At 37.2% G+C, this 14,914-nt stretch overlaps 1 protein-coding gene across 1 annotated transcript in view; it reads right to left on the bottom strand.

The window, feature by feature from the left end:
* LOC126821483 (testis-specific serine/threonine-protein kinase 1) overlaps positions 1-14,445 on the bottom strand; it is a 33,224-nt gene extending 18,779 nt beyond the window's left edge. The window contains exons 1-3 of the mRNA XM_050549925.1: positions 14,402-14,445; positions 5,782-6,064; positions 4,852-5,000 (exon numbers count right to left, since the gene is read on the bottom strand). Of these exons, the coding sequence (XP_050405882.1) occupies positions 4,852-5,000; positions 5,782-6,064; positions 14,402-14,445 (476 nt within the window). The remainder of the gene's footprint in view (positions 1-4,851; positions 5,001-5,781; positions 6,065-14,401) is intronic.
* Between the last annotated feature and the right edge of the window lie 469 nt (positions 14,446-14,914).

The following is a 14,914-nucleotide window of genomic DNA, read 5'->3' as shown; positions in this document are numbered from 1 at the left end:
TTGGGCGAAAGTTGGGGGTTTCTCGAGGAAAACTGGTCAACAAGTTGGGGAAAAAAGCTCGAAAAGTAATCCAGAAAAAAATCCTGTGTGCGGCCCTCGGAATATGATGGAATATGTTGAATATTATTATGGTTCAAGTGATTATATTTGACCCTGGAATGAAAGTAAGCTCAGAAACAAGTAGATTTTTAGCCCTTCCAACGAGATGGATAGCTCTTGGAAAGGATAGACACTTTTCAGATTACAGCCTGTCCGAGAATTGCGTGGCATCCATTTCGTTTGGTGATTAGGACACATAGCGGTTAAACCTGGAACTTCAACTCGAACTATTCAGAGATTTATTAACTCGCTTTTGATGATACTTGCTGTTTTATGATGCGATTTTTTGTTACCTAGGGAGGAGTTGGCCTAATCGTGCCTTCCACTAATTCGTACAACCCTGATGCCAGCGTTACTACTAAGAATCAGGAGACCGGCGCAACCGGCATATAACGGGGCCTTCAGAGGGCTGTGTTTAATCTACTGAAATACTGAAACACTGAAATCTACTGAAATTTACTGAAAACTAAAATTAAAATAGAAATAAAATATGGTCAATGATGGAGGTAGACTGATTGCGTCTTTTAAAACATTCAAAACATAATAGGCATCAACAAAATTTTGGAGAGAAAAAAATCGGAATTTTTTAAAAAAAATTTATGGGGGGGGGGGGCTATTTGTAAAACGAACATCGTAATGACCTTGACCTTCCTTCATCGGCGCTCAATTGGTCCAAAACCGCACACAGAGGACCAGGCTCTGGGTTACCTATTTAGGGTGTTTTCCGGTATTGAGGATGTTTTCCGGTATTTAGTGTCTTTCCGGTGTTTTCCGGTATTCAGTATAAAATGGTGTTTTCCGGTTGTTTTCCGGGTGTTTTCCTGTGTTTTCCGGTATATAGTATGGCCCTTTCAAAATCAACACCCTCACCCATTACTGCCTCAACAATCACGATTCTCCGTCCTACCTTAAAGATTTAATTCATCTATATATTCCTCAACGTTCCATCAGTTCATCAAATCTACAACTTAGAGCACACAAAACAAACACAAAATTTGGAGTGGGAGCCATCTGCCTGCCCCCCCCCCCATAATGCAATAAACTGCCCCTTTCCATTAAACAAAGTTGTTCCGTCTCAAGTTTTAAGAAGAATCTCAAAACACACAATTTTAATGTGGCTTTTAATCAGTGATTTAAATATGTTTACAGTGCTATTAATCGTTAACCTTTTAAACAGAGTTTTACTTTTAAATTTTAAGGAGTGTTTTAAGTGATTTTCAGCATTAATTTTTCGCCACTGAGCAGTTTTACTGAATGTGCCAGTGCTATACAAGATGGATTATTATTATTATCTACAGGGTCCACAAACAAATTGTGAACTGACAAGCGGACGGACGCACGGAAGGATAGGGGCGACGACATAATACGTCCACAGGAAAATGTGGGCGTATAAAAACTATAGCCTCTATCGTCTTCACAGGGTTTTCAGAAAAGGGGGCATAACTCCAAACAAAACGTCGTGGAACCACGATTCTTCACGTCAAATTTGAAAACAATCCGTCAAACTGTAGCTTATATCGTGTTAAAACAAGGTTTTTGGCAAAGGGGTGATAACTCTGGAATAGAAAATCGTGGAAAGCTGAAAACCGATAGGTCTCATCCTCTCGTGATATAATGCTTATAACATACTTATGGAAAACAGCTATTGATTTATTAAGGCGATGTTTCGAAGAGTATTCTCTCAAAGTTTTCAAGCTAATACGTTGAGAGAATACTTTTCGAAACGTCGCTTAAATAAATCAGTAGCTGTTTTCCATAAGTATGTTTATAGTTTATTTATCTGCCCAGTTATTAAAATGACACTTAAAGAATAACGTATGGACGGAGAACAGGGAAATCAATAGGGCCCATCCTCTCACTCTTTCGGAAAGCTGAACATCAACAGGGCTGTTCCTCTCCTCTCATGACCGCAATGTTTTACACCAAATTTGAAAAGAATCCATCAAAAACTCTAGCCTCTATCGCTTTCACAAGCAAATTGTTGACGGACGGAACGACAGACAGGGAGAGGACAATACGCCCACATATTGCTTGTGTTTCATAGTGTCTGGATCCGCTACTAACTGAACTTTCACTAACCACACGCTTTGAATTAAACGTACACAAGAGGTTACTGATTTTGGATGGTGATGTTTATAAGAAAAGTCCGTTACATAACCGAACCGAAATATATATATATTGTCGTCCAGGACTAACGCGTAATGGTCTTTAGCTGTGGGACGAATCGGAGAACCCGAAGAAAACCCAAGGGGAAATTAAAACCACGCCACTTGATTCAATGACGCGTTTAATCATATGACCTTCTACCCCCGCCCCCCTTGTTTTAATAGTTTGCATTTCATAACCAATTCCGAAAGAAGGGGACACCTAAAAAAAAATAACACAAAGAACATTTTAATGCCCAGTAATCCATTTGTTTTTACATATGGAAGACATATTTTAATTTTTTAATCCTGCGCAGATAAATTGGCCTTTTCCCAAGTATAGTACGTTCCAGATTGCCACTGTTTATTGAATTCTCTGCTGTGTTAGCATAGTCTGCTGTTCTTTATAGCCAAAATATATTCACCGCTCAAAATGAATTGTGTATCACAATTATTAAACAAGATACGAGGTGCAATGGTATACGAGGGTCCAGCAGTAGATGTTTCATTTTTTTTTCTTTTGGAAAGAAAACACGTCCGCTCTATCGCTCTATTTGACAAAAATATTACAATTCTGTCAAATTTTCAGTTGAAAATGTTAAAATCTATCTCCGTACAGCTACATCTGAAATACGAATTTAATTGTAAAATAGGGGCATACGAGACATAAATATTTGAAAAACAATCATTAAGATAAGTACCTAACCAAACTGTAAATAATATTTTTGTGTATTTTTACCGTAAATTGACTGGCAGAAAGTTGCCAGTAAAATGACTGTATTTTAACACTGACTTGTAAATTTACATCTAAGTGGTAGATTTAGATTTACAAACAGCATGTGAATTTACAAAGAGTGTAAAATAACTTCGATGTAAATTTACATTGTGCTTGCAGTAAATAGAGAGTGGGGTAAATTTACATTCACTCTAAATTTACACCATGGTTGTAAATTCACCACAAGGTTATCTTACACTCACTGTAAATTTACACTGTGGTTGTAAATTTACCTCAAAGTAACTTCACACTCATTGTAAATTTACGTGGTATTTGTAAATCTAAATCTACCATTTAGGGCCACATTTACAAGTCAGTGTTAAAATACAGTGATTTTACTGGCAACTGTCTGTCAGTCATTTTACGGTAAAAATACAACAGGGTTTATCATCTCAGATATCAAATAATCTCAGCTTCTATCGCGTTAACCAGGTTTTTGGAAAAAGTTGATTAACTTCAGAACGGTAGTTCGTAGAACGCTGAGTATCGATAATAATGGAAATATGCACACTCAACAGTTTATCCGAAAGGATAACTTGGATGTTGAGCAAATTTGATTATGGCTCAAGAAATCAAATCTCTATCGTGTTCACATGCTTTTCTACACACATAATATATCTCTGGCATAGAAAGTCATACAATTCTGAAAATCAACACTTTCCGATTAAAATGATACACATTAAATTTGAAAACCAATAGGGTTTATCCTGTCACAGTTCTGTTGCTGCACACCAAATCGGAAATAAATCCATTGAAAACTGTAGCCTCTATCGCGCCAGCAAAATTTTCTGAGAGGGTGTGTGTGTGTTTGTGTGGGTGTGTGTGTAGGGGGGGGGCAGTATAGGGAAAGGGGGGGGGGGCGTGTTGTCGCAGGGCGCTGAAAATCGATAGAGTTCGTCCTCTCATGACCCCAATTGACCATATTTGAAAACAATGTGTTAAATAATGCATCCTCTATCTTACTAAAGATGCATTATTCAAGATCTAAATCTGACTCTAGTGCAGATATTTCGTTTGGCCTCAAATGTTATATAAATCATTAATTAGCCAATTATTTACATGCCAGGCCCATAAAAAACTCTCAAGAACTTCGGATGGTTTTGATTTTCAACAGATTTAAATACGATTGACAGTTAATGATTTATTTTAAAAATAGATAATCGAGACTTTATTTATTATCTTCACAACGGTAGCAATGACAATCGAGACTACATTGATCTGCAATGGTCGTTAACTCCTCTCAGAATGAATTAATTTAACTAAAACTTTCAACATATCCCCTATTATCTATTTGTTAACTATTATAGCGAGAACTGCCAGTTCTTTATTTAAATCTTACATAATACATCTTTAACGGACGAATTGTTGACAGACGGACATAGGTGACGACATTATACAGATTCAAAGGTTTCGGAGCGCCGGAATTTGACAGGATTAGCCCTCTCATCACCCCAATGTTTCAAACCAATTTTGAAAAGATTATGTTAAAAACTGTAGCCAATTGTTGACGAGCGGACGGAAATGGGCGACACAATACGCGCACACTGAAATGTGGGCATACGAAAAGCTATCAAAATATTGAAATTAAGCATGAAATTAATTACTCAAACCCACGTTACAGATTTTATACAGCTTGAGCCAGTGCCCTGTTCAACTCAAGAGGTGGCCCAAAATTCTCCTAATTATTCCCATTTCACATCTAAGTGAGTCTACAACAAAATAATCTTCATTAATTGTCAGTGGCTTTATATCTGTAGAAAGGTAAAGTAGTGGAGGGAAGGAAGATTCGAACTAAATCAGTAGATTCGGAATCCTTACAAAAATTAGCCCTACCTGTGCGCCATGTGATGTTTATGTAAATAATCAACTCCTTCAACTATCTGTCGAAATAAAATCTTTGATCTGTCTTCCGGTATGGCGCCACGTAGTTTAATATATTCTAACAGATCACCATGCCCGGCATGCTCCATTACTATGAAAATCTGAATAAAATCAAAATTAACAAACGGTAACATATCTAATAGATAACTGTAAACCATCGAGTTATTCTTTATGATGTAGTATAAGCAGTCTATTTTTGAATAATAAAACGGGCTGGGTTGAATTTTAGAGATAGCTCTTAAGTCTTAACAAATCCTAGAATTCTGATAATCTAAATCTACTTGCTTGTCTGTTAATTCTAAAACTTAATAAATTTAGAAGGTAATTTAGGGCACTAACACTTGATAGTGATAGATACGAGATTTTCCTCAATTATTTTCCAATATAACTTATAAGTGCACAACGAAACAAGTGTCGAGGACTGATCTCCGGGAAAAATCGTAAGAAAAGGTTTAAAAATGTTTTTGACTAGCTCCGACTCGGCAAAAATCTAGTTTGAACTCCACATTTTTAAAATTCTGCCATTATGTACCCTTCACTTAGCCCCTGATCGCCGAGCCTAAACTTCTTTTTCTATTTACCGGAACCATAATCAGAAATTAAGATAGAAAGTTAGGAAATAAGTATGGAACACATTACCTATTTAAAATGGCATTAAGAAATGTATGGAATGCACGTATAGGCCTATATGACATTGACATAAGATAAGAGCGCAAATCATATTCAGGTGACTTTATTAATTCTATTAACGGTTGAGCCTCTCTTCAAGTCGTTCGAATCTACAGAAATTACACAATTTTATTGGGGAACAAAAATATTGTTGTCAGCTACTGTGTGTTGAGTAGACGCGTGCTCTTAATCTTGCTCACAAACACTGTTTACCTTATTATTTAGTTCGATAATTTCATGCATCTGGACACAGTTCACATTTTTTATCGAAGCCAAAATTTTTAGTTCACGCGGTAGGAACTTCTCTCTGAAATCTTTCGGAGCCCTCTTTCGGTTGATTATTTTTATGGCAACGCGCTTCTGTAATTTTTCGCTAAATGCCGCCTTAACCTTAGCGTATGATCCTTCTCCGAGCGTTGATCCAAGACTGTAGCCATGTTTCTTAAGTTCTGATTCATCTTCAGACATTACTATTTCTTTTAGAATTTTGTTCATACTGACAGAACCTCACGCAAAACAGGCATGACAAATTTTCGCGCATAAAAGAATCAGCGAAAATGGTTGCTGTGCGACGTCAATGCACTTATGACGTCACAGTCAAGCCATATTATTGGAGAGGAAGTCCCCTTTTCAGTGATAACACTGTTTCTATTCTTGTGTTGACGGTTTTGGTGTATTCGTTGTGTTAATTGTGTCCATGTTGCCTGCTAAGCGAGCCAAGATCGAAATGACCGAGGAATCCGGCAATTTAACCGCTCTACAGACTGAGCTTCAGGTTATGCAGGCTGAAGTGGAACCAGTCGAAGTAAAGAAGAATTACAATCATAGTAACGAACCGGTATCTTACCGACCTACTTACAGAGCTGTGCTAGCAAAAAAGGGCTATCTGGTTAGGCGAACCTTGGGCAGTGGAAGTTACTCTAAAGTTAAATTAGCGTATTGTTTCGGTAAGGACCAAGCAAAGGCCGCTGTAAAGATTGTTGATCGAATAAAGGCCCCCAAAGATTTCCAAACTAAATTCCTACCACGAGAGCTTGACATATGGCCAAAGTTAAACCACCCTCATATTATAACAATGCTAGATTATTTTGATGATGGGAGACGGGTGTATATGATATTAGAATATGCTGAACATGGTGATGTTCTACGGTATATTCAAAAATCTGGAGCGCTTAATGAAGCTTTATCCAAATGTTGGTCTAAACAGCTGTGTGATGCTGTTCGTTATTTACATGACCATAACATAACCCATCGTGATTTGAAATTGGAGAACCTTCTCCTAGATTCAGATTACACAATCAAACTGTGTGATTTTGGTTTCGTGAAAGACGAGTGTATCAACGACTTTAGTAAGACTTACTGTGGTTCCAAGTCTTACGCAGCACCAGAGATTTTAAAGGGGGAGCCATACGACCCTAAAAAATCCGATATGTGGGCCATTGGGGTGGTACTTTATATCTTCATCACGGGGAAAATGCCTTACGATGAAAGTAAAGGAAACGCCGGTGTTTTAGACGAGCAAAGGAAGTTGGATTTTCCGTGGCACAAATACAAAAGGGTCACAGATGACAGTAAAGCGTTGGTGCTATGGTTATTTCAAAACGATTTTAGAAACAGGCCGGATATACATATTGTAATGAACTGCCATTGGCTGAAAACAGCTCTAAAAATAGAAAATATACAACATCTAGCTATAGAAGGTGAAAAACATGGTAAACTACGAAAAAGGGATCACGAAAAAATAAATGAAAAAAGAACTACAAGTGAAGGAGCTAATGCTGAACCAAGCTGAATATATATTGTCTTACTATAATTAGTACATGTACGGGATAGATCTAATATAGATTCAAAAAAGCCTTTGAATTTTGTACATTCATATTTAAATATTTTTGTCTTGCTATAATGGTCCCAAAATTAGTCCACCACTGTCTTGGGTTTAGTTTTTGTATTCATTTTTATAAAAAAAAAAACCCAAAAAACAAAAAACTACATAGGCCTATAAAGTGATTATAAACTTTGGTATTGTTTTTACATTTTTTAAAATAGAAACCAAATTTATACAGATTATCGAAATTAGGAATTTCATCAATTCAAACTGAATAGTTTAACAACATATTTTATAAAAGCATTTATGTATTGAAGTATTATGACACTAATGCATTATATTAAAGGTATTTCAATTTTGTTTGAATTTTACTATTTTAGACATTTATTTTAGTATTTATAAACTGAATTTTGCGGAGAACGTAATAAAATACAAATTTTTTTTATACCACTGCATTTACTGTTTTTTTGTGTATTTTTTTTGTACATTCAACGATAGCAGTTAGACTCTCGCTATTAGGCAGACCACACTTGGGGCACTTATGGGCAGGGTGTGGGGTGGGGGTAGCGCTAGGAAATGTTTGGTTCGGTGGCACATGCTAGAATCGCTCTGACGTAATCATATCTGGGCCATGACATACCATGCATTGACACTTTGTTGAGGGATTTCTAGTTCTATGCGAAAAACAAGCGTCAAAAGGGACTCGCATGCCTTATAAAGGTTACCTACCTAGTTTCATTCGATTCTGTTCGCTAATGAGGGGGGGGGGGTAAACTGACACAACTCCAAGAACGAGAAGATGGTCAAGATTTAGACACCGGCCATGGTGTAAAAAGTTTACTTTAAAATTAAGTTTGACCAAGGAAGTCCCTGTCGACAGAATTAATGTCAATAGGGTTCGTGTTAGCGTATAGGCCTTGACTAACAGCTAAAAACGTTACCGTCGTCTCTGTTGCAATTTCCGATTTATTTTTCATTTTCCTAAATTCATTTAGCGAAATAAATAAAAGAAAAGGACAGATTAATTGATTCTATATATTATGGAAATATATTAATCCGGCTGTGAAATCTAATCCTTGTAAATTGGGACCAGATTAAGGCTGCATTGGACCCTTGATGAAAATCTCACCGGGTGCCTTGCATCAACAGTGAAAAACGGGCATATTTTGATCCCTGTCCGTTACACACACAAGTGCAATTTGTATGTCAGTATGGCACAACATTAAAATTAAATCATAAAAGATTTTTAAAACTAGTTTGGAGGCCCCTGGCTGCATCCCGGCCAGCACCCCGCTTAATCCTGGGCCCTTATTCACGAAAACTTAAATGTCTTAAAATCGATTGTAACCTAAAATTTGACCTTAACTTAAGATAAGTCATATTCACCAAACTCATTTTCCAAAGATTTTAAGTTACAATCGATTTTAAGTTAAGTTAGCTAACACCCTGCCTTAACTTAAAATCACAACAAAATGACTGCCAACTTCATCAGACGTCAGTTGTTTCCTAGGCCTGAAAGAATTATCAGAGACCGAACAAACCCATAAGAATTAATAAATCCTGTAGAAATATATTTTAATTTAAGTAGACCAACCAAGCAGTCGTCGCCCCTGCCGGTGTTACTACAACTTTTGGTAGCCCTGAGATTTTTTTGCAACTGGCAGCTATCAGTTAAATATACTCACAACCTACTGTCAACCGGACCGTCCGCAGGGTGGCAAATGCCCTTAAACAAACCGGATAATACGATTTCCAACCGAACGAGAAGAAGTAGACGTTTCTCGACGTTTTTCAACATTGCAGGTAAGTTGTGAAGTCATGCAGTCAAATAAACTTTATAAGTTATAGATATCTCTTATTAGTAGTGTGTTTAACGAGAAGATAATCATAAATCACGCAAAATTAACTGTCTTTATAAATAAAAAATCGCAAAGCTAATTGTTAAGTCCTCGACGTTTGTTGACATTTTGACATAACCTTGAACTTTACATGATAATACTTCCTAGCGGGAATTAGAATATAACCTAATAAAAATAATATTGAAATAATTTTTTTTGATTCAGTAATAGGCTTACATAAATCCTATCAACTTTTTTTTAATATTTTCAAAATAACTTTTCAGTTTTAGGTTTTCCAAATGTAATTGGCTGTATTGACGGCTGCTTAATTTAAATTAAAACACCAACATTGAATACAAACGAATACATTTGTCGTAAAGGTTATCCTGCACTGAATACCCAGGTATTAAAATGTTAATCATGGAACTTATTTATGCTGTAGATAATTGCCTATGTAATTAAAATTTGGAATTGTGTAAATTTTCTAGAGATTACGAGTACAACAGGCACTGATTGTTGTTGGTCAAGTGTAACCTGCACACTGATATATTTTATTACAGTTTACCTGTCTACCGGACCATCGGTTTTCAAGCATTATAGTGAAGTGGCCTTGCAGTTGCCACGATTCTAGGGTTTTCAATGAATCCTCAGTTAAAACTTATATGGAAAATGGTATGTTGAATATAAGCATGTCCCTCCTAAATACAGCCCAATATAAAAGTGGTTTGAAATCCACTGTAAATTTTAAAACATCCAATAATTCATCGCTATATAGTAAAATTTATTATTTAACTTCGAACACCTGTAATTAATGTGAAATAATAACTACCCATTTATGTACTATTTTACTCTTTCTAAAACATGTCACCATTTAAATTGTATTTAACAATTATATTCTATTTATTGTTATTGACAGGAGACCATGGTGTATTGCTGGGGGATTCAGGTTATGCTAACCGCCGCTGCATACTCACACCATATTTGAATCCGCAGAATGCACCGGAACAACGATACAATTACGGTCATTGCAGTGTTGTGAATGGTCAAACCCACACGTATTCAGATATTTTCATTGGAAGACATTCATAGAAACAAAAGACTTCTTTCATAGGCACATGTTTATTCACCTCCTACCAGGGGAGCTCACTCCCAAAACATACAAGTTATCAAGTCTTACAACAGGCAATATGTAAGGGAGATAAATCATGTATCCTTAGTAGCAGGATACAGACCACAATAATACATGCTTAGAACTAATATATGGCTATACAACATCCCCCCGACTGAAATCAAAAACGCAGTTTTTGAAGTCAAAGTACAACTGGTTGGACAAACTGTGAACTATGATTTTAAGAAAAGCAAAACTAAAACTATGGTACATATTATAACTCAAACAATATTTTTACATATACGATATGGAAGCTATTAAAGTGAACATTCACAATGCTCCGAACCCCATTAGTGTACTAAAACACATGTTGTAGATATCTACAGTGTTTAGGTTGATATACAGCTGGGTTTCTGAATGAACACTACAATAACAGTATTACATGTTAATCAATCGATATTTACTAATGCTACCTGTAACTTGGAGCTTATTATCATGAACAAGGTTATTGACAATGGCAAATAATGTAGGGCAAGAATTTACAGGGACCCAAGAAGACTTATGGCTTGCCTCTGTATGCGGTATGGTAACTAAAACTTGTAGGGAACCACACTTGAACCGTGCTTTCTTTAACTCCATGGTAGACACATTAGAAACATTTTGTAAAACGTGACATTGTTTGGTGAACTGATAATTAGACAATGTCCCAACAGTAGCAAGATGATGGTTATCACCACTATTATGTACATACTGGTGTAAATTAACTGGTTTTGTGATCCTATTATAAGGGATTACAGTCTCATTGAATGAATGTAGTACAATATCATTCTCATCAGTAATTAAACATAAAGGATTAATTTCAGTAAGGGTATGAGCATTATTGGCTGGAACATTACCCAGCTCCTTTTGCAGTTGATCAATATGGGTAATTTTAGTTTGAAAATTAGGCGACCGTACAAAACATGGCTTTAGTCTATTAATAGAATAGACATCCGGAAGCACCCTGCCATCCAATGTGGCAAGAACGTAATGGGTTCGATCGAGTACCTGATGGACAACCAAAGGACCACACCAATCGGCCTTGATTTTTCGTGAATTTGAGGTTAAGCTGGAAGACGAAGGCTTGAGAACATAAACCAGCTGACCCAATCCGTAAACAGGATTCTTACTCAGATTATGAGCAACACTTATGTTTTGTGATTCCTGCTGACGTTTCTGGAGATCCATTATGGTCTTCGACATATGATCAAATCTGTCCTTCAATTGGGAAATATAATCCGAATAGGAGCGACAAATGCCATCAAATTGCCAATTGAGATGAGTAAGATTTTTCGGTTTACGACCAAACACTAATTCGTAAGGACAAAGACTACCTAATCGTGATGAAGAAAAGGAGTTGTATGCATAGCAGCACGTAGACACGTATCTGACCCAATCGGTTCCATATTGATTTAAGCTGACCTTTAAGAAGTCTGAAATTGACCTGATGTGTCGTTCGACTAGAAGGCTACCATGATTGGCAACACTAATCACTTTCTGACTAATACCAAGGGCTGTGCAGAGTGAAGACACTAGTTTTCCAGTGAAACTTGAAGCAGCATCAGATATGATAACTGATGGAGGACCAAATAGGCAAACAACCTTCTGAATTAAAGCTTCGCAAACTGTTTCTGCATCGACAGACTTTGTAGGAACACAAATAACAAAACGTGTTATCTCATCGCATACAACAAGAAGGTGTTTGAAACCAGAAACTGATGTGGGCATAGACTTAAAATCAATGCTTAATTTGCTGAAAACATTATATTCCTCAGGGATTCGAGGATGAAAAACTCTGGCTGTATCAGTTTTGGGCTTGAATTGTTGGCAGGTTGAACATGTATTGACATACTGTGTAATTCGCTGAAACATGTTTGGAAAATAGAATAACTTCCGTAGGGTTAAATAGGTACGAACAACACCTTGATGATTGCATAACTGGCTATCATGATACTGATGGATTAAGCCATTACACATTGATTCCGGAACGGCTAACTGAAGAGTAAAGCGATCATCATCATGTACCAGGAGGCGAAATAAAAGCTGTTCTGCTAAAATATACTCCTCTGACTGTAGTTTTAAACGTTTAGCAGCTTTACGATTGCTAGGCAAGATATCATGTGCCAGATAGTCATAAACTTGTTTGAAATAAGGAGATGTTTCCTGTTCTAAGCGAAGTTTATTCTGATCAAAAGGTAAGTTGTAATCTCTGATTATCTTACGCTTAATAACATTATAGAGTTTGGTCAGTTCAGCTTGCTTTGGAAAATGAGAAGAAACAACCTTTTCACAATTGTGAAGTAGGGGTTTGGGAGGAATACACAAGTCTATCGGAATTGAATCATCGATTCCATCCTCAGGTTTGTCAACAAGACGCTCCTCGGGACGAGTTTCTGTTGTGGATACTACTGGTCTGTGTTTACCCAAATAGGTTGTATTTTGGTGAGTGGGCACGTTAGTCGAAGAAGGGGGCTTTGATGGTTTAGCGGGGTTGATAACCTGGTTGGAAACATTCTTATGTGGGATCTGTGCCTGAGACTGGTTATCAAATGATTCTGAATCTGGGTTGAAATCAGACGTAGGAGTGGTTGGAGGTATATCTTCTTGAGATACTGAAGATGGTATGCAAACAGTTGAGGAAGCTTTAGATTTGGGAAACAGATCTGGGATAGGTATTTGTTGTTCCTTTGCATATCGACGAGTAACAGGTCGATTAACTGGCGAGAGAATGGGAAAAGCAAAGTCTGAAAAGGCAAAGGCTGTGGGGACCACTTGATCAATTTCACAATCATGAGTATCAGTGGAGCTCCTGGACAAAAAATCAGCTAATACCATCTCTGTACCTTTTTTATAACATGTTTGGAAGGAATATTGCGAAAGCTTGATGATAATCCTCTTAAGGCGTTGAGTACAAGGTTCTTTCTTAGAACTGAGAATGTGTACAATGGCAGAATGATCCACGACAGCAGTGAATTCTACTCCTTGGAGAAGGTACTGAAAATGGGTGATGTTTATTAGCAAACCAAACATTTCTAGTTCAGTGACACTGTAATTGGCACATGCTGGAGGTAATTTCTTTGAGTAATAACCTAAGATCCTTTCCTTGCCATTAATGACTTGTGTCAAATATGAGCCAGTTGCAGAACGGCTTGTATCGCTATAGAGAGTAAGATGACCTGTTGCCGTTGGAAGATACAAGACTGGTGGTGTAGTTAACAGAGATTTAACTTTCTGAAAGGCCTCTTCATGTACATTGGACCATGCAAACTTGGACTTTTTTGATGAAATGCTATGGAGAGGTTGCATTACTTCTTGTAATCTAGGAAGAAAATTGGATACGTAGTTTACAGCTCCTATGAATCGACGTACCTCTTTACTGGACTTAGGACGGATGAGATGCTGAATAGACTGACAACGATCCGCTAAAGCCTTCAGAATTACAAGTCCATCATCATTTACCTTTATGACGTGGCCCATATAGACGACCTCACGCCTGAAGAATGAGCATTTACCAGGGGAAATCTTTAAACCATTATCTATCAGGGCTTTGAAGACTGACTGAAGATGCTTACTATGATCCTGGGCATCTTTACTAAAGATAATAATATCATCATGGTGTGCAATGCAGTAATGGCGGCTGTCAGGAACTGCAGATAGGATTTTATCCATTTTTGTCTGGAAAATGGCAGACGAGACACTTAGGCCCTGGGTTAGCCTTTTAAAATAGAAATGTCGACCGCCATGATATGATGAGATTCCAGTATATTGTTGGGCATTAGGGGCAAGGGGCAAAGAGAAAAAGGCAGATTTTAAATCCAAACAACTGAGAACTTTGGGAGAGGCATTACCTATCCGCTGTAATGTTGAAGCCAGTAAAGGGAAGGGATGATTATACCTTTTAATGCGGTTGTTTAAATGACGAAAATCGACGACAACGCGTTTCTCAGTGCTGCCTTTCTTGGGCAATACCAATATCGGAGAGGTATAAGATTGATGACCCTCGGCTATAATACCTTGCTTGACTAATTTGTCAAGTTCTGCATCAATAACTTGTTTATCGCTTTCATTTGTGTGATATGGACGAATATAAAATGGACGCGAATCAGTGACTTCTATATCTACTTCTAAATTTGGACAGTGACCTATCTCGCCGTACAAACTAAAGGCATCCTTATGTTTAGTTAGAAGCTCCAGAAACTCCTCTCTCTGAGTAGGCGACAAGATACAACCGTCAGACAAATTGATAGTCTGCTTAAGAATCTCTAACTCAGGTTTATGAGGTGAAAGAGTACTCTGAGAATGATGAGAAATTTGTTGTGAATGGTGCACAAAATCTGATGAATCACATAAAAAGAGATTGTCAGTGTTAAAATAAAATAAATGTTGAGAAGGTCTAAGATGAAGAGTCTTCTTACCGGGATTAGATATAGGTACGATGGTTTTATTGCGTTGCAATGTTGCTAATATAAACGAGGAAGATGGTGCCTTTGACACTTTCTTAAGAAGAACTTCACGATTCCGGTATATAGATGGCAC

Source organism: Patella vulgata, chromosome 5, assembly GCF_932274485.2.
Source record: "Patella vulgata chromosome 5, xgPatVulg1.2, whole genome shotgun sequence".
Taxonomy (NCBI): Eukaryota; Metazoa; Mollusca; class Gastropoda; family Patellidae; genus Patella; species Patella vulgata.
This window is presented reverse-complemented; position numbering and strand designations above follow the sequence as displayed.